Source organism: Cladophialophora psammophila, assembly GCF_000585535.1.
Source record: "Cladophialophora psammophila CBS 110553 chromosome Unknown aczJe-supercont1.6, whole genome shotgun sequence".
NCBI classification, from domain to species: domain Eukaryota; kingdom Fungi; phylum Ascomycota; class Eurotiomycetes; order Chaetothyriales; family Herpotrichiellaceae; genus Cladophialophora; species Cladophialophora psammophila.
Genome location: NW_006912927.1, coordinates 1,745,799 through 1,764,888, shown reverse-complemented (window position 1 = coordinate 1,764,888; position 19,090 = coordinate 1,745,799). Strand labels below are relative to the sequence as shown.

The window sequence follows — 19,090 nt, the reverse complement described above, 5'->3', positions numbered from 1 at the left end:
GAACGGCAACACTCAATACGCCACTTCCAACGCCTGGAAGTGTTGTCAGTGTGGTACTGTCAATCTACGCGAACTCCACAAGATCGAGTGCCCGGAATGCGATCAAAGAAAATGCCCCCATTGCACGGACACTATCCTCAGGCAAAGGAGTCACGCAAGAAAAGTTGACAAGGTGGTCCCACGGTCAAAGACCTAGCGTTCTGGGTTCTTACTTCCTCCTCCTGCCGGCCGGTAAAGGCTCTCATGCATACGACACTCTACATTAAACAGATATGAACAAGGATATCTCCAGCGAGTTCAACCAGACTTTCCATCGACCAGATGCCAACATCGAGTCATGCCCCGGCACGTCACTACCCTTTGAGTGTATCATAGCCTTGGCCTAGGAACAGCATCAGGGAAATAAATGGCAAAAACCTGTCAGGGTGATCATATTTCCAACACAGCCGGGCGCCAGAGGATAGAATCCTCTTGGCATGCAATGCAATACCAAGTTTGACATCTCTTTAAGAACACTCGTTCCATCGCGTGCTGCCATTTCTTCAAACAACGCCGTATCAGTCCGCTCAAAAGCCCGCACCTCTTGCTAGTCTGTACTGGGCCCAAAGCACAACATCCGAACTTTGCAGCATGCCTCCGTCATCTGCCAATTGTCGATTAGCTCCTCCACAATCGACAGATCGGTACCAGAAAATGCCATTCCCCAGCCTTTGGCGAAGCTGGGACTTTTGAAGAATAGTTACGGTATTCCGCAATACACTGACGCCTCGGTGGCCTGAGGCTTGAAGATCCTTCCTGATTGGAGGCTTGGAACTCGAGGGCATTCATCATCCTGCATTTCACAACTCGATTCCCGCCTCCCGCCCTTATCTGGTCTGCGCGTCCGCTTACTTGTTTCTGCTATTCAGCCGAATCACGTACCATGAGTCTCCTTCGCTTCTCTCCACCTGGGGAGTCGCTGCTCTCGAACTTTTTATTTACTATACTGGATGCCCCTCCTTTGCACCATTTCCTTGGCAATGAAAATGTTTACGGTCCAGCCAATCTTCATGCACAAAACAATTCTGCCTTAGCCTTGGGATAATGGTTTCCTTTATTCTGTCGGTGACATGGGTAAGTTTCTAAAAGTAACCCGTCAAAATCATGTCGATCTTTTTGCAAGCATCCCATGTTGCACTAAAATACTCGAAAACGTGGTGACTAGAATCCAGGCTTGAATTAAACTTCCCCTGCTGGGATTATTGGCCTTCCGCATCCACTCTGCTCTTGAAACCGGCTTGATCAGCGCCGAATGGAGGTCCCGGTCCATGATTACAATGGCCCTAACCTTATGCTAAAGGAGACACTGCATCAAAGCCAGAATGGATAGTCAGTGACCCTGCCCACCCTGGAGACATACCCGTCAGCTGCTCGCCACTTGATCGCACGACCAGAGGAAAAAACCAAAGATCCTTGCTTGCAAACAGCCATCATGTGAAGGCAAGTGCCATGGACAACTAGCACGCTACGTCTTCCATCCATTCGTCCCGTTCTCTGGAGATGTGCCCGCTGGTCTTGCCTGGGCTAACTCGTCATGTGTCTCTCTCTGGTTCTCATAATTTCCAGCCTCGTGCGCCTACTGGGTTTGTCAAAGTACTGAAAGTTCCCAAAGGGCAATGGCAGACGACATTAACTTTCGTGGCATGAATAGGCAACGAGGCAACGAGGCACCGCGAGGAATTGGACTCCCGGAGACCCCTGGATTGGAAGGGAACGAAAGAAAGCAAAAAGCCTTGCGGTATCTGAGACGGCTTTGGACGACGCGCTGCTTCCCAATGGTCAGCAGCTCACCAATGAAGGATACAGACAGGGGCTCTACCGGAAAACTAGCCATAATGCTAAATGCTTTTTGTTTTGGCAAGGCTTATCATGATAGGCCACAGGATGCTAACCAGCGGAAGATACTTTATATTAAGGAGCTCACAGAAGCTGGGGAGGGGGTGTATATCTATCACCCTGTGCTCCTTTTCACCGAATCCTTCTTCCATTCTCCTGCTCCGTCCACTTCAAAGAATACTCTGTCCGTTGAATACCCGAAGGTCTTCTCTATCATGCCTCCCCGCAACCCTACACTTGCTCCAGCAAATTACTGGTACTGCTGCAAGTGCACCAATCCAGAGGACATCCTCCAGAACCCTCAGCTATGGGTGATATACTCCATGTGCACCAAGTGCCAACACCGTCGTTGTGAACGCTGCACGCCGGTCCATATCAAGCCCGGAGAAAGCCAGCGTTAAAATGACCGAAGACGCAGCAACCATTCTCATGGCACGGTACAATCCCTTACTGCCGCTGTCAGCACTGTTTACTGACCTTGCCAGGATCGATGAATGACCTCTCCTCCTCTGCGACAACACGACTCCTATTTCACGCATGTCGACAGCAACATCGAATACCACAAAGTTTTACAAGCCACAGCGTTGTCATCAATGCCTCTCCATCAGCAATCTGCAACGCATTGGGACTACAGGACCACACCTTAACCATGCAAAGCCGCCCTGGAGGCGGCTTTTCTTCACATCAACCCCCCTTTTTCCCTGTTTATCATTGGCAGCGGGAGGACTACCATGAAGGCTGGAATTGGCAAGCACGTATGGCATATCATCGACTGTTGCGATTGACGGCTTCTTTACTCCTCAATTCCCCTGGCGGCTGGCCTGCTATTTCCTGCCGTTTCCGTGTCTCAAGAGTCAATGCATAGTGCTGACAAGAAACTCAGCTTCAATTATGTATTAGCTACTTATTGCATCAGTCAATCTTTCTTCCTTGTGAGCCATTAATTGGATACCCCGGTGATAGGAAAGGATTTCAAAAAGGACCAATGCTAGAAGAAGCCGTGCTATGCTTTTACATACATGACACTGAATCTCTTTCGATTGCACCTGTCATGTGTTAATGCTGCAACTCTCGTTGCCGTGACACCCTGTTGCCCTTCTCAAGGCACCAGGAAGACACCTCCTGCCCAAGTTCCGGCTCCAAGCAACGTCTGTGCCCGTCTATGCTGCGCCCCCGAGAGTCCCTCAACCTCAGCGGTCTGTTTGTCCACCTGACGCAACGGAGGGCATTCTTCCAGACCAGTCGCCCCTCTCTAACCTCAGAAAATGGATAGAGAGCTCGATGCTGGCGATGGCATTATTGGCAAGGAGGAAACCAGGCAACCGATCTCCACCCTCCTAAAGGGCAGCAACCTTATCTGACGGGCCCTTCTGCAAAGCGGAGCGTTTCGCACCCCCTTGTGTTCGTGCCCTGTCGTCCCCAACCCTCTCCTCTGCCCTCTCACTTGACAAGCCACGGGCAAACAAGCGCGGCCCTGATGGCCGCAACACAGCGGCAAGGCCCGTACAGCTTTACTAACCGGCGGAGTAGGGCAAGAACACGGCTTTACCGCCTGGAACTCTTAAGAAACGGGTGGAAGAGGAGCCAATGAAGAGGCAACGGGCAGAATTGGCGGGATAAGAGGGCGGATTTGGGAGACCAAAACCGTCTGGCGCCCTCGAATTGCCCCAACAAACCAAGCCACCTGCAGCCTTGCATGATCAGATCGGTGGATATAGCCTTCCTTCTTCGACCCATGTTCGTTGAATCGACAAGTGCACATCACACGAACGGTGGGTGAAACAAATCACTTTCCACGAACATGTATCCTGCTGCAAACACCAGAGTGAACCCAGCGCAAGCCTGGCCACGGCATCAGTCGGCAGTTGGCCTGGGGCCTAGGAGACACAGCCGCACGCTTTGGCAGACGGCTGACATCGTTTGAGATGCTTTCACACATTCATAACAGCCCACGGGCGTAGCAGCGCCTTCGCACACGGAACAACAATCACCGACGACCAGCTTCCTTGGGTCCTCGATGGGTCCAGTGACCACTGCAATGCAAGCAGTAGGGTACGAGGGACGCCATATTTGGATAACAATCAAGGCAACCACAAAAGCGCACCCACAAAGTCAAACGATCAGACACAGCGACTTACCGTTTCGAAGGAGAGGGGCTATGCCGCCGTGAATACCATGACTGACCCCTTGTCGAAGAGAAGAAAAAAAAGGTGGTGGTCTCTTGGTGCCGGTCCCCACAACGCGTGACCAGAGCTGTAGAACCGCTTGCGGCCTCCCTCCTGAGAGGTGTGCTCTGGTTGGGGTTCAAGACACTAACCGACCGATGTGGCCTACAAATTGCGCTCGTGCCGTGTCCTTGGAGGGTGCCTTAGGGAGATTCATCGGCCACGCCAGCCAGCATCGAAAGTGGTCCCCCCAGAAGTACCAGACATAATGGCCACCAACGAAAGAGTCAATATTTCCCAGAACTGGCGCTAATCTGGATAGAGCTGTAGCCGTCCTTGCTCACACTGTCACACATCATCTGGCTCTAGGACGTGGAAGCTGACCAAGGATGTGGGTGAAAAGAGCCGCCAGTCCGGTTCCGCGGGGTTGGACAAAACCATCCGGCTGGCCAGCATATGTCATGATGCATATGCATGGCTGGATCAATGTGCAGTGCACACCGGTCAGAAAGATCGAGTTTAGTCTCTGACGCACAGCCAATGCAATGCGATCAGGTTGGCGGCCACGCTCCATGGCTTGTCTCGCACTTGATCTTAATATAATAATCTCGGTAAGCAGAACCAACTAGTTGCTCATGCTCACCGGTTAGCCATAGGACGGGAAAGAAAAACAGATTCCTATTTCCAAGGGGATTAGCTTATGCAGAAACCTCCCGGTTGCTCTAAGCGAGGGGATCCGACAGACCGTCACCAAATGAAGCGGGGAGGTACATGCAGTTAAAGGGAGTGAGGTTGATGATGAATGCGCAACGATCGGGGCTGCCGAGACGAGAGACAGAGACAGACACCTGTCCACCAAAGGTTTGGAATGGGCCAGACTGGACAGGCAACAGGATAGAAAGATTGAACGGTCGACAAGAGTACAAGCCGCACACGCATGTCACTCTCGGAGGGGGAGGGAACTATCTCCTACCCGCGTGTGTGGTGCATCGTGATGGATGTCAGTCCATTTCCCACCCACTCGAGTCCGAGACCTTTCTCCCTGCTGTACGAACTCCGAAGTTCCTTGCATGCTTGGAACCAGCGAAATGTTCGCTTTCTAAACCCAAAACATAACCAGACAGGCAAGCTGCAAGCAAATAAACAAGCAAGCAAGAGAACGGCGAGACCGAGACCGAGACTCAGACCCAGACTCAGACCCAGACTCAGACCCAGACTCAGACCAAGACTGAATCAGTCTCCCCTTTCCTTTCCTTTCCCTGGGGAAGATGCAAGTAAATGCCCGGCGCAAACAAGGGCCATTGAGCATCGGATCCATGGCACTTCCTGAGAGACAGGGTTTCGCTCTCTCTTCCTGTCTGGCTGTCTGGCTGTCTGTCCGGCCCCTCCTCTCTGACACACACGCACACACGCGCATGCACGCACATTCGTCTCGGTCGTCCGGTCTTTTCTGTTTGGTTCTTTTGTTGTTTCCTGTTTTTTTTTTCCCTTCGTTAGTTGTTCTCTTTGTTCGCCTTTCGTTTTCGGTTTTTAGAGCGAGCGCCTAATGTTTTCTTCCTCCCTTTTGAGGTTTTTTGACTTACGACGCGGCAAATAAAAAAACCCTGCCCTGCATAGGGGAAACTTTGCCTTCTTGTTTTGGGTTTTCGGTTTTGGGGTTTTCTGCGTTGTTGCTCATTGGACCGAGGCCGGATCTTGTCCTGTCCTGTTTTGGTCTTGTCTTGTCGGCCTCTCCCTGTCTCTGTTTGTCTGTGTATCTGTCTGTCTCTCTGCGCACCTACCTACCTACTTGTCCATCGGCTTGCCCGTGAGTATGTCTCTCTGTCTGCCTGCCGGTCTGCCTGTCTGTGGGTGTGTTGACTCTTGTTTGCCTCTCCCTGCCGCAGCGGGAGAGTGTGTGTGGGGCAAAGCCAGAACAGACCAGGGAATGGCCAGGCAGGATAACCTCACGGCAGCACAGGATAAGACAGGGTCACGGTAGGCATCTCATCTGCCTTTTCCTCATTCCCTTTCATATCGCTGTCCTCCATCAGAACCGATTCCTGTCAGATTGGTTTCCTTCCGTTTCATTTCATTTCGCTTCGTTCTGTACCAAGGAGTAGGTTGCCTTGTGCATTGTGCCCTGTGCCCTTTTGTTCGAACGATCCCGACAAAAGCCCTTGGTATGAGTTATGTAGAAAAAGAATCCAAAAAGGGGAAAAGGAGACAAAGCCATGATTGGCCAGAAGTAAAAATAAATGCTGGATAGGCTGCTCGCTACCTAGGTAGTGGGTGAGTGACTTTCGAGAGGATCCCTTTTCTGTTTCATTTCCTTCGCTCCTTTTCTCTTTCTTTCAGCATAGGGGTGTTATGTATTGTTTGTTTGTTACTTACACGATAGTTCTGTGTGAAATCTTTCACTAGCAAACAATTCTGTTGGGAGGTGCGTCGTGCCAGAATTTGCGCTCCCCCTCTCCCTTGCAGGTCACCTCTTTTGTGATCGTCTTGTCATATCATCGGCTTCCAAACTTGGTCTCACGCGCAAAATGCCCAGCTTTGCCCAAAACGGCGATCGACGACTTCCTTGAACCCCAAGCGAAAGCCAGAAAGGTGAAGCAATCAGCCGTAGGCAAGAGTTGGAGGTCGGGGCGCAGTACAGGCAACTGGGATTTGGGACCAGGCGGCTTTCCGAGGCGCATGACTTGAACTGAACTGGATGCAACCCAGGCTTGTCGGCTCTTTCTGCTCGCATCCAACCGGGTGTGAAGTTTACCAGTAAAAGAGCCTGCAAGTGAAATTGCTGCAGATAGACGTCATTGCCCGACGATCTTTACCTCTCTCCTTCTCGCTTATCTTCAACTTCTCTTTTGTCGCTCTTGTAATATGCGAACTCTGATATAGTGGCGTGACCTGTTGTCCGAGAGGCAGTGATTGACATCTGCTCGGCTACTTTCTCTTCTTCGCGCCCGCGTTGGCCTGGGCTCCACTCGCACTGGAGGCTGAAGCAGAGGACTTCAATTCCTTGGTACCTTGACTTTCGAGTGCTTTGGTGCCCGTCGTCGTCTTCTTGCCGTCTTCCTTCTTCGCTTCCTCTTCTTCCCCGTCCTCATCCTCGCCGCCTTGCCCGAACTCATTGACTCTCGAATAGTCCACCTTATACTTGTACTTCTGGTACAGCCAGACAAAGAAGATCACGTCGTCTCTCAGTGTCGCGAGACGATGTAGAATTGGCATTCTGATCGTAAACGCGAACAGATCGTCAATGAACGTATTGAGGAACTTGTACATCAGGGCCTTGCTCGGCATGTGCGCGACAGATTTCAATCTGTAGTTGATGTAAAGAGAAGGCACCATCATGAGGAATCCGTACGCATACACCGATCCCACCAATGTCTCAATCACGAAGCTGTACCAAGACTTGTGGGACTCGTAGATGAGGCTGTAGACCGCGTACGCGAGCAGTAGGGGCACTGCAATGATGTATAAATAACGGAAGGCAATCTGGTCGTACTCTTGCGTTTGCTTTTCCATCTCGGTCAATTTATGTTTATCTTCAAACACAACCACATAAGGTAGGATACCCCTGAACTTCGAATCCGGGCCGGGTTCGCGCAAGCGCACATCAACAGTTTTTGTTATTTTCCACGCCTCAAGTAAGATGCCGAAGCCCTGCGAGGCGAGGATCATCCACGAGGTGTTCTCGGAGTTGTCAACCAAATATAAGAAGATGATGGTCTGCATGAACACGTTCGCAAGGATGGTCCGAACAGATGTGCCCACATTGTCCTTCTTCTTCCGCCAGTGAGAAATATCGTTTTTGAACGCGAGACCTTCAAAGACCATGTGGAGGATGCTGACGACGAAGGTGGTTCCCAACAAGTAGGCATTGGTGTCTAAAAGAATTTCTTTAAATTTTTCGAACTCGCTGCCGTCTCCGCCGCCGGGCATGGGTGTGCCGCTCGCAGCTTGCGCTTGGTTTTGTTTCATTCCCTCGTCAATAGATGCCAATAGATTGTATTTCCAATTGGCCAGGTTGTACAGTTGGATGTTCAGGGGCATTTCCTTGACGGTGTCGTTAAGTTCAGTCATGTGGCTGCGTAATTGCCAGAACGTGTTGAGGAAGACCACTGGATAATACCAGCCATTTTGCCCCGAAGCATCGCGCTGTCCGGTCGGTTCGAGCACGATATTCTTGCGGAGAGCCGGGTGCATTTGACGCCAGCTTTGCACACCTGTGTTTGGGATCACAGCGACTGTGAAGTTGGGGTGGTAATACGAGGCAATCTGCACACCCTGGACCTCTTCCGGTTCTTCTTCTTCTGGCTCCTCGCTTTTCTCGAGCAGGTTCTTCAACTTACGAGCCTTTTTCTTTGGGAGGAACTGGTTCAGCGGCCTCTTGAAGTGAGTTGCTTTATGTGGGTCGTAGTTCGGGCTTGTCGGGTCAATTTCGCTGCCAGCTAGTGCGACGTAGAAATGAGCCCATAGTGTTGCGTTATGCTGGACCTCTGTTGGTATGGCGATATGGGTATGAACCTCTCGGTTTTCTTCATAATTCCCCATTCCAAAACTCTCCTCGTCCAAGACAAGGCTCTCCTTCGGCACGGTCGACAAGGCAGGAAGACTCAGCTGCGGAGACACATACATGCGAATGTCGATGACGCTGTTGTCAGGCCATATCGGGGCAATGTTTTGAGGGACATGCGAATAGTTTGTGAGGGCCGTCACATCGGCTCTTTCATCGAAATTGACATTTTGCTTGGGCGCGGCGGCGCCTCCGCTCTGTGATTTCGAGCCGAAGAATTGGTTCACAACAAACTGCGTGAGCATGAATATGGCGAGACCTTGAATGATCGTTTGAAACATGGACTGCAGAGAGGTCAGGATTTCGAGGTTCACGCTGTCGATGGGAGTCTCTCACCTTTCCCCCTTGTTCCTCCCTTGCGGCAGGTGTGCCGCTGCCTCTAGACTCCGGCATCTTGGGTTGTCAGAGCCACTGGAGATGTGGTTTGAGCAGAGGATAGGGTCTTCTTTGACAGAGTGGCAGAACCAGACTCTGCTACCGGTAATGGAGAGGTTGGGTTCCCGTCCATGTGGGCCGCGGTTCGGCTGGTGGGATGCGCGGAACATTATTAATCCTTCGGCGGAAAGTCTCGTCATTGACACGTGACTTGCAAGCTCAATCTTCGGGCCAATAAGCCTGCCATTTTCGACCACGACTTGATCCTTCTGATATCTGCTAAATCTGCACTCTCTATTGGATTGTTTGATCGTTGGCTGAAAATCTCCCCCAAGAGGCATCGCAGATGGCGTCCTAGGACGCAATGATCAGTCAAGGCTCACGTTGCGCGCACCGATGGCAAATGGTGGCTCGGTGGGCACACCAACGCCTCAGTTTCCCACACATAATGCCCCTCGAGTTTGGCTCTTGACCTCAGGGGACTCTCCAGTTGGCATATCACTTGCACGTCAGGTGCTTGATCACGGCGACTATGTTGTCTCCGGCATCATTCAAGCCGAGTTCGAGAGTGATGGGGCCCGAAGTCAGGAGTTCAAGAGGTTCCTGTCTCAGGTTGGACGCACACCTGGGATGAAGGAGCGGTTAAAAGTTGTGGCTTTGGATATCAGGTATGTGCTGCGGCCCTTGCCTCTGCCAAATGACATTATACAACTTAGGTTCTATTTTGCGTCTGTCTTCTACAAGGTGGCAGAAGTTAACTTGGCGACAGGGCCGTTGGGCAATGTCAGGCGGCTGTTGCAGAGGCCGTGCATACCTTTGGAAAGATCGACATCCTCTTTTGCTGCACCAGTGAAGCAGTAGTTGGGACCGTCGAAGAGCTTTCGGCCAATTCGCGAACCCTGACGCTGGTGCGCGATCAGTTCGAGAAGAATTTCTTTGGCCCCATGAATATCATAAAAGCTGTCATACCTCAGATGCGCTCGCAGATGAACGGTCACATCATCGCCCTCACTGGCATCACGGGTCACCTCGGAACACCAGGACTGAGCATGTATTGTGCGTCTGGATGGGCATTGGAAGGCTTTTGTGACAGTATCGCCTATGAGATTGCACCCTTCAACATCAAATTGACCATTGTTCAAGCCAGCGTCGAGATCGGAATCCTGACCAACAAGATCACGTCAGCGCCCCCAATGAAGGCTTATACCCGAGAATTCGGTCACACGGCTCCAATATTTCGAGGAATCCTGGACGGACTACTGAATCGCCTCCCTGGTATTCGAGCCCAGTATCCGCCTCCGCCGGAAACGGAAATTCAGTCGCCTTCGTCAGAAGCGGAGAGGCAGAGCGGCCCTTACCTTCTTAGCCGTGACGAGGTAGTCAGCTTGTACCCTCCCCTCAGTCATGCACACACAGAAAAATTGATTGCAGAGACTGTCCATGCGTTGACAGCCATTGGTGGTCATGAAAATCCGCCTGCCCGTCACATCGTCGGGATTGAAGGAGTAGCGAGCGTGAAAGAGAAGCTGAAAACGGTGAGCGAGGAACTGGAGGAATTTGTTGACACTAGCGCATCAGCCGATATTGCCGCTCGACAGGGGGCCAGTGGACCGGGGCGTGCAGCAAGTATAGTAGACGTGGACATCAAGGACCCTGAGAGTGACATCTTCGATGCTTCACTGGGGTTGAGATAGTGGAAAATTTTGTTCTTGGATAGCTGCTTGCATCTGATTAGGGATTGGCGAAGTATTTTCCAGGGCGCTTTCAAGCGATCAGGATTCAGCGTCGGTCACCTCGTTCGTATCCTCTCTCCCTCTCACCCCGGCTGCCTTCATGGCGGGGGTTCGATGGAGAGGTGCTTCTAGACCGCTCTCGGCGGTAACGATCACGTTGTCGAGCAGGTGAAGGTGATTGTGATTTTGATCGCAGTCGGTCAGACATGTTTCGCCGCGGGGATCGGGATTGGCGCTCTCTGTGTCGATGTCGGTCGTCCCTATGCCTTCTTCGGTGGCTGTCTCTGTGTCTGTGTCTACTCCGGCTCCGGCTTCTGTGTCTTCGGTCGCCGTGGCGGCGCCTGTATTCTTTGAGCGCATAATGAAGCTCTTTGTCCTGATCTGTGAGGGTGCCTTCGAGGCGTTCCGTAGCACTGGATTTCCCCTCACTGGGAGCCGAGACCCTGGCCGTTCGCCCATAACCAACTCCCCTGGGAGATGCTAAATCCTCGCCCGCTGCAGCCTCTTTCAAAACGTTGTCGACCTCGCGCCGGGCCCCCAGCTCATCCAAATTCGGATTGCTCCGTTGAGGCACAGGCAATCCCAGAGCTCGAGCGAGGGCATCTTCTTCAGCCTGCTTGACACGCTGGATCTCCTCTTTCCGTTCTCTCGCTGCCTTTGCGGCGGCATCCTCGTCGCCCTGTGAATCGGCGTCGCCTTTTGCGTACCAGTTAAGATCGCGGCCTTTCTGCCAGCGACCGACGGGCGCCATCAGCGAGTGGCCGAGATAATTTTCGCGATGAGAAGAGCTTTCGACATCGGTCCACTTGAACTCCCCACGGCCCCCTCGCGAGCCCTCTTTTCTGACCGTAGCCAGCAAATCCATGGTTGTGCTGGGCCAAGCACGACGGAGACAATGTCAAAGATGGAGAAGAGGTCGAGTTGAATTGTAGCCGAGAAATGAGATTGCGGTTGGAAGGTTCAGCGGGAACGTTGGTGGTGATATGCAGTGTAACCACCACTCGTCACCGTCACCGCCGCACCAGATGCTGAGGCAATTTGGACAGAACAGATCGACCAGGTGCCACTTGCGGAGGGCGGACTGCTCTTATGCATTAATCAGGTAGATAAGTCGCATACGGGGGGATGTGTATCGCGTGCAGGGTTGCAGAATCTGACCAGGGGTCCAGGGGACGAGTCGAGCCGTCGCAGAGGTGGCCGGTCGTGTACGAAATACTTGCCGAATCGAGGCTTTCTGTGTTGCCAACCTCGATCAGAAAACGCAGGTGTCGGCGTGCGAGTCAGTCCCTCAGCTACTCGGTAGACCAGGACGAGTGCGTTGGCGGTGGTGGAAGAGGTCGAGTTGGATGTGCTCTTGTCTGTCTGTTGGAGGGAGAATAAAATGTGAGATAGACTTGTGCACGAGCAGTTGCCTTTGTCGCCCACCATTTCGCTTCGTTCCGCCCACCAGCCTTCGGTGCCTGCGCTGCACATGAAATGCGTCATCTCTCAGTCACTCCACCTCATGTCCTGTCTTCGCTATGCTCGCTGTACTCACTGTCCTCCGTACCACTATTGCCACGGCAAGTATTCGGTCCCTCTAGTGTCCCAGCTGTCAATCAGCCTTCACTTGTCTGCAGTAATTGCAACACCCACAATTGACAGTCGATGGTCAAACCTATTTACCTCACCTCCCTCCCTCTCTTCCTCGTCCTCCTCGCGCACAGACACGACAGCCGCTGACATCTACGGTGAGTTGCAGGCAAGGTGAAGCGAGCCGAAGTCTCCCTCTCCATCTACCTGCGCTCATGCGCCTGCACCTCCATCCGTTCCTTGGATCTGAACCTCCTCCGGACGAACTCAAACCCCTCTAGGCCAAGATAAAGAGAGAACACACGCGTTGTTGCGGTGGCCATGACACACTCCGCCATGCCTTGAGCGGCAAGCAAGACTCCCATTCTATTGAACACAGAGCACCTGTTGGCACAACCAAACTCTAGGGCCTTCTGCAGAAGCATGGACGAAGATAGCAGACTATTCGAGTCGGTCAACATTGGTCTCACTAGCATCGAGAAAGGAGCTGAAAGGTTCCTACGCGATGGAGCCCCCTGTCCTCCACCTCTGTCTTACTGGCGGAACAATTTGACTGCTTTGTCCCAACGCTTCAATCTCTACTTTGTCGCGACGAGAGATACCGTTGCTGTCTACAGACCTGACTTTCCCTTTCAGAAACTTCACAGACTACCTGCTCTACTCATTGTGCCTTCGCTGGCGAATCCGAATGCCGCCGGCTACATTGACTCCCAATTTCCTCATGGAATCAACCATTTGATTGTGGGAGACTTGGGGAAAGAGGAGATCCTTCTCATGGCAACCGATTCCGGCAATGTGTGCGCCTACTATACCAAGTCAATTCTTGAAGCCATTCGAAAAGACCCGTACCGCTTCAGCACAGATGGTCGGAGCGACTGTGTCGGAGTCTGGCCTTTCTTCACACAGTGGGTTCATGAATCTGCCTGGGGCCTTGCTATCCACACCAATGCCCGAATGATTGCCGTATCGGCGAACACGCCTCATCACGTTGCAGACGATGATCCTTGTGCTAAAATCACTGTATTTGCCTTCGCCTTGACAGACGCGGGCAGCGAAGGGAGAGACGACGAGGATCGAATGTCCGACGATGATTCCGAGCTGCCCGAACATGCTAAACAAACAGATTGGCAAGAATGGATGGCAGTAGGTCTTGATGCTACCGCTCCACCGCGGAATAAAAATTACAAAATCACTCTCCGTGGTATCGATGGCCACGACCATAACATCCCCTGCATATCCTTCGTAAACACAGACGATGACCTGGGGGGCAATTGGCTCCTGAGCACCGCCATTAATGGTGAGATGAAGATCTGGCAGATTTGGCAAGGGATCTGCCACAAGGCCTGGGATTTCTCGGAAAGGAGCATGCGTGCTAACGCTTACCGAAGGCGGGAAGGCGGCTGGCTTGTCGCTGCCCTAGATCCTTGCGCCTTCCGGCCGGCTAGGACAATGGAGCAATTTTGCGGATACTTCAAGGTTCCCCAGTATCATGGACATAATAGCCTGGAAAGCTACGACCTGACCAATGTTGTCCGACTTCGCACGCCTAGCAACAGTCACATACACTTTATCATGTATGAAGAGAGAGGGAACGACGACGACGACAATGATGAAGTCCGGGAGACTTTTGACTCTTGGTCCGATATGGAAGAAGCTAGTGTCGACGCGGATCATGCTGAGGCTAATGCGAGTTCGCTCCCAGTTTATCTTGGATACAATAATGATGGATCCTCGGAGGACGGCACCTGGACCACGGAAAACCCCCACGACAACCTCGAGTCAGAAACCAGTGAGGTTACCTCTGGTTCTGGTTCTAATGCGAGATCTGTTGACATTGGCCATGACTCTATGACACCTCAAAGAGACGCTCTCTCGCTAGAATATATGCAGTTCGCAGAGGCTGACACGGACTCTGAGGAGAGCGAAGAGGAAGAATTGCAATATCCTTCAAGCTCGGAGGAAGTGGAGGATGCTGACCTTTCTTCCACCAGCCGGCGAAGCACTACATCACTGTCAAGTCTCGCACACCGAACCAGCCAGGAGATTGACGTGGATGTCTTGTCCACATCTGACATGGATTCTCCGTTGCGCAGAAGCCAACACACTGAACTGAAAAGCCCCAAGCCTGTCATCGAGAGCAGTGCTTCGACAGTTCCCAGAGCCGGTGTCAGGGCCACTCCACCCAATATACCTACTCTCCATTGCAGCCTGTCGAATTTAAGACTGCTCATGGCCCCTAAAGCCGATTCCCCACACGTCTTTTGTGCCAACATCCTCAAACAGGCATTGCCTCCTATCATTCAGAGCACAAATCACGCCAACATCGATAGACTCAACATGTTGCTGCAAATTCCCGAGTTGGGCATTGTCATCGTCGCGACCCAGATCGGCCGATGTGCCGTCTGTTCGTTGACGAAGAATGAGAAAACTGGAACACTGGGCCTGCGAGTGAGCTGGATATTACCAACCAAGAAACAAGAGCGGAAAGGACTTCGACCATTTGGGCCACTACTTGGGATAGCAGCTTCACCAGTCCAGGGTTGCTTTAGCACCGATGAATTTGCAGTTCGATCAGAATCCGGCGAGTCAACGAAGTGGGGAAGGGACGGGCTTGTGGATGGAATTCCAACCACATTTGACCATACCGTACTTGTCTTCGATGAGCGCAATGGCGCGGAAGACGACTCCCAGCTCTCGAACGTGGATGCAGACTCCGGGGAGCGTACTAATCGGCCGCGGACGAAGAGGAAACGTCTGTCACATGATCCCCGGAAAAGGGGGTTTGGGAGGATCAGGACCGAGTTACGGGATTGGGAAGTTCCATCAAGTCCAGAGCCATGGCAGGCCTTGGAAAGTAGTCGCCGGTACAGGCTGATGCTGACATATATGGATATGACCGTCCTATCCTACGAGCTGTCGCGGGGTGTGGAAAGGGAGGATATCGCTTACGAGGAGGTATCGACGCTCGACCTGCTTGACTGATCTGCTTATCGAGAATCTATGGCTTTATGAATGTTGCATGAAATGTCCCGAATCAACATCTATATAGGCTACGTATTCTTCGTCTAGGTAGTGTATCGCAGGACGGCAGTTTATGGATAAGAGTGATTGACTTGATATCGTCGGTTATTTGGACCCCTTCCCACTGTAAGGATTCCGCAAACTCCAAGTTCACGCCTCTCAAGCTTCCTCCTACTGTATCTAAACATACGGAGTACTTGGACAACGAGACATGTATTTGTATGTGATCTGGTTCAATAACAGAAAACGTGACTGAGAGATTGTGATTGGCGGGGAATAGCCGATAGACGTGTGAAGTCATTGAAGATACTTGAATCCGGTCTATCAGCCTGTTTTCACCTCTTCTGTCCCCTTCAAAGCCAGATTTTGGCATAATTAATATGGCCGAGCTCGAGCAGAAAAAGTCGATAGTGATTGTCGGTGGCGGCATTATCGGCTGCACGACTGCCTACTTCCTCACTCGCCATCCCAAATACAACCTAGATTTGCACTCAATCCATCTTGTTGAGGCAACAGGGATCGCCAGCGGTGCGTCGGGCAAGGCTGGTGGCCTGTTGGCTTTATGGGCGTATCCGTCGTGCCTGGTGCCGCTGAGTTTCAAGTTACATTCGGAACTCGCCAAGGAACACGGAGGGGAGCAGAGATGGGGCTATAGAGGCGTGGGTGTTGGCCAGATTGAGATGAAGGGACGGCATGTCAGTAGCCAGGCGAAAGTGATTACCCAGAAAGGGCCGGTGGATGGCGAAGCAAGTGGAGGCGGCATGGGCAAAGATGAGGACATCAGAGGGGTGCACAGGGCAGATGTTGCCAGCGATGGCAACGTCGATTCCACCCGCGTCAGTCTCCAAAAGCGAAGCAAAGAATCCTACGCCAATCTACGCAGCATGGGCCTCCCGGATGATCTCGACTGGATCGCAGAAGAATGTGTCTTGGGTTATGAATCAATGGGCTCGCATAAAGACACGGCGCAGGTCCATCCATATCAGTTTACCACGTCGATGGCAAAGCTTGCAGAGGAAAAAGGCGCCCGACTCATCCTGGGGAGCGTCAGCAACATCGAGCCTGCGTCTGGGGATGGAGGAGAGCACACGGTAAGATATACCGATACCTCTACAAACGAATCGAAGTCCATCCTCGCAACAGATGTCATCGTCACTGCCGGGCCGTGGACGAAGACCGTCTGGCCGGGGACCCCAATCGGTGCATTGCGCGCCCACAGTGTAACCATCCGCCCTTCGAGACCCGTCAGCGCATACTGCTTGTTCACGTCTCTCTCGCTGCCCAAGAATTTCAAGGAAGGCGCAAAATCCCGCGCCAGCCACGTCACGCCTGAGATCTATGCGCGGCCGAACAACGAAGTCTACGCGTGTGGCGAGGGCGATCACCTGGTGCCGCTGCCAAAATCCACGGCCGAGGTCCAGGTGGACCACGGTCGCTGCCAAGATATCGTCGACTATTGCGCCAGTGTCTCCGACGAGATGCGCGACGGCACCGTCTTGGTCAGGCAAGCGTGTTACTTGCCGCAGGTAGAGACGGGTGGCGGCCCGTTGGTGGGCTTGACCGGCGTCAAGGGCGTGTATATCGCCGCGGGACATACATGTTGGGGCATCCAGAACGGGCCCGGCACCGGGAAGGTGATGAGTGAGTTCGTGTTTGATGGCAAGGCGGTTAGTGCGAATGTGAGTAGCTTGAACCCCAGGAGGGTGCTGACATAAAGGGAAGCGATATAGAAGCCGGGGCGGGCTTGGAAATATGGCATCCTAAGGGAGCGGTCTTTGGAGGAGATCAACCAAGATACATGTTCTCTGTGCCTCCTCGAAGTCTCTGCGGCAGATAATCTACTGCTGTAGATGGCCAACCGTGTTGATGTCTACTGCTTTATTTGCCATGGAACCCACAATGCCTCTGCGGACAACCCATGACTGTAGGCCCCACCACGAGCGCCTCAGGCTTTCCACGCACTCACCACTTGCACCACGTCCTCATCCGCAACGACATGACCGAGCCCGACTCTCTGTGGAATATGCTTCGCCGAAGCACCCCAAACCAGCGCATATTTGAACGTCTCCTTCAGCGTGCGATGGATCTGGTCACACACGTCCTCGATCGTACTGCCGCTGCGTACAATGAGCGCCTCGCTAAAGTCCGGGTCCACACCCTGTCGCTTCGTGTAGATGCGCATCAGCCGCAACTCCTGCCAACACCTCTCCACCACGTCCTGGACGCCCAAGTCCAGTTCGCAGGACATGACCACCGTGTTCGGCTCGCGGGCTAGCTCGTCCAAATACTCGACGGTGACGCTGTCGATCTTGTTGTACACGTACAGGCACCGGATGTATTTGCGGTGGTCTTTCATGATGACGTCGATGAAGTCGTCGACCGTGGCGTTCTCGTCGCGCACGAGGACCTCGCAGTTCAAGAGCTTGTAGTCCCGTAGGATGTTGTAAAGCATCTTCTCGTCCAGATACTTGGGAGGAGATTGGAAGGTGATTTTCATGCCGCCGGCCTTCTTGGCTTTCAGGTAGATGTTCGGGGGTTCGCGGTTGAGACGTATGCCGACGGCCTCGAGCTCTGCCTCAAGGAGGGCACGTTGTTCGGCCCGTTTTGTAGCGTCGAGAACCATGAGGATTAGGTCGGACGTCTGAAACGGGGGTCAGTGATTTGGAGGTCATCGACTCAAGGGTCTCAATTCCAACCTTTGCGGCACTGATGACCTGTCGTCCTCTTCCTTTACCCTCCGAGGCACCTTCGATGATTCCAGGTAAATCCAGAATCTGAATCTCTGCACCTCCATACTCGAGGACACCGGGGATAGCCGTAAGTGTGGTGAAAGAGTATGCCGCCACTTCGGATTTGGTCTTTGTGATTTTTGAAAGGAATGTCGATTTGCCGACCGAAGGGAAGCCAACTAGGGCTATTCGAGCGTCACCAGATTTCGAGACATCGAATCCTGTTCCGCCGCCGGAACCGGCACCGGCTGCTGGCTCAAGTAATTGTGCTCGTAGCCGGGCGAGTTTCCTGGTCGAGAATGTCAGCTCTCATCAAGGAACACTAACCTATGCCAGTTGAGAGCGGAAGAGTGAGGCTCTAGGGTAGACAACAAATATGGTCCTCCTAGAAAAGGGGCAAGGCTGAGAATAGGACCCGCCCAATTGTCTCGCTAGCAATCATGAGATGTGCTTCTGCTTGACATTCTGTGTCCATCCGGCTTATTTATGGCCCTAGGTCTCTTCACACACAACCGCATCTCAAGCCATCGTCCAAAGGCACTGCTTAGACATGCACGGCACGGATTGGGGTGACGTAGTCACGTGAATCCAGGTAAGGCACGTGCGCTGCTCTCGCTCGTGTCCTCACAATCTCGTCTCCTTTTACTCCATCCCTCTTTGTCATAGGTTCATGGTCTTCAAGAACCAAAGGCAGGACCTACCCTTTCAATAAACCAAGGTGATACTCTGAGGTTGATTCTGTCAGAGCGCGCCCACCGGAATTCTCAAACACTCAGCACGAACCTGTGGCTTTGTTTTCTGCAACCCAATCAGCACTGGACCAGGCCATCTGTGACAAGCTGCAGAAACCCACTCTGAGTTCGGGCCATTTCGGCCTCGATCCTGTATCACGAGTCAGATTCGAGACGGCTTTGTGCAAAACACGGCAACCCACTCCTTGATTTTCTCCGTGATGTTGACCATCTTGAAGGTGAGAATCCGGACAGCCTGTAGAACAGCGTTGTAACCCAATGCGACCCGGGCAAGAGCTAAAGCCGCACAAAGAAAGACAAACTGTGT

General features: G+C 52.6%; 6 protein-coding genes across 6 annotated transcripts; 3 read left to right on the top strand and 3 right to left on the bottom strand.

Moving 5' to 3' along the window:
* Positions 1-6,965: 6,965 nt before the first annotated feature.
* A1O5_04971 (uncharacterized protein) lies at positions 6,966-8,882 on the bottom strand (the record flags this gene model as incomplete). The annotated part of the gene is made up of 1 exon (XM_007745575.1): positions 6,966-8,882. The coding sequence occupies one exon, from the start codon at positions 8,880-8,882 to the stop codon at positions 6,966-6,968; it is 1,917 nt and encodes a 638-aa protein (XP_007743765.1).
* Positions 8,883-9,372: 490 nt separating this feature from the next.
* On the top strand, positions 9,373-10,670 carry A1O5_04970 (uncharacterized protein; the record flags this gene model as incomplete). The annotated part of the gene is made up of 2 exons (XM_007745574.1): positions 9,373-9,644; positions 9,746-10,670. The coding sequence occupies 2 exons, from the start codon at positions 9,373-9,375 to the stop codon at positions 10,668-10,670; spliced, it is 1,197 nt and encodes a 398-aa protein (XP_007743764.1).
* A 78-nt stretch (positions 10,671-10,748) lies between these two features.
* Positions 10,749-11,574, bottom strand: A1O5_04969 (uncharacterized protein; the record flags this gene model as incomplete). Its single annotated transcript, XM_007745573.1, has 2 exons — positions 10,749-11,050; positions 11,139-11,574. 2 exons carry the CDS (start codon positions 11,572-11,574, stop codon positions 10,749-10,751), a joined length of 738 nt encoding a protein of 245 aa, XP_007743763.1.
* A 1,130-nt stretch (positions 11,575-12,704) lies between these two features.
* Positions 12,705-15,263, top strand: A1O5_04968 (uncharacterized protein; the record flags this gene model as incomplete). The annotated part of the gene is made up of 1 exon (XM_007745572.1): positions 12,705-15,263. The coding sequence occupies one exon, from the start codon at positions 12,705-12,707 to the stop codon at positions 15,261-15,263; it is 2,559 nt and encodes an 852-aa protein (XP_007743762.1).
* Positions 15,264-15,682: 419 nt separating this feature from the next.
* A1O5_04967 (uncharacterized protein) lies at positions 15,683-17,017 on the top strand (the record flags this gene model as incomplete). Its single annotated transcript, XM_007745571.1, has 1 exon — positions 15,683-17,017. One exon carries the CDS (start codon positions 15,683-15,685, stop codon positions 17,015-17,017), a length of 1,335 nt encoding a protein of 444 aa, XP_007743761.1.
* A 230-nt stretch (positions 17,018-17,247) lies between these two features.
* Positions 17,248-18,994, bottom strand: A1O5_04966 (uncharacterized protein; the record flags this gene model as incomplete). The annotated part of the gene is made up of 6 exons (XM_007745570.1): positions 17,248-17,943; positions 17,999-18,320; positions 18,733-18,757; positions 18,815-18,829; positions 18,885-18,913; positions 18,966-18,994. 6 exons carry the CDS (start codon positions 18,992-18,994, stop codon positions 17,248-17,250), a joined length of 1,116 nt encoding a protein of 371 aa, XP_007743760.1.
* Positions 18,995-19,090: the final 96 nt, after the last annotated feature.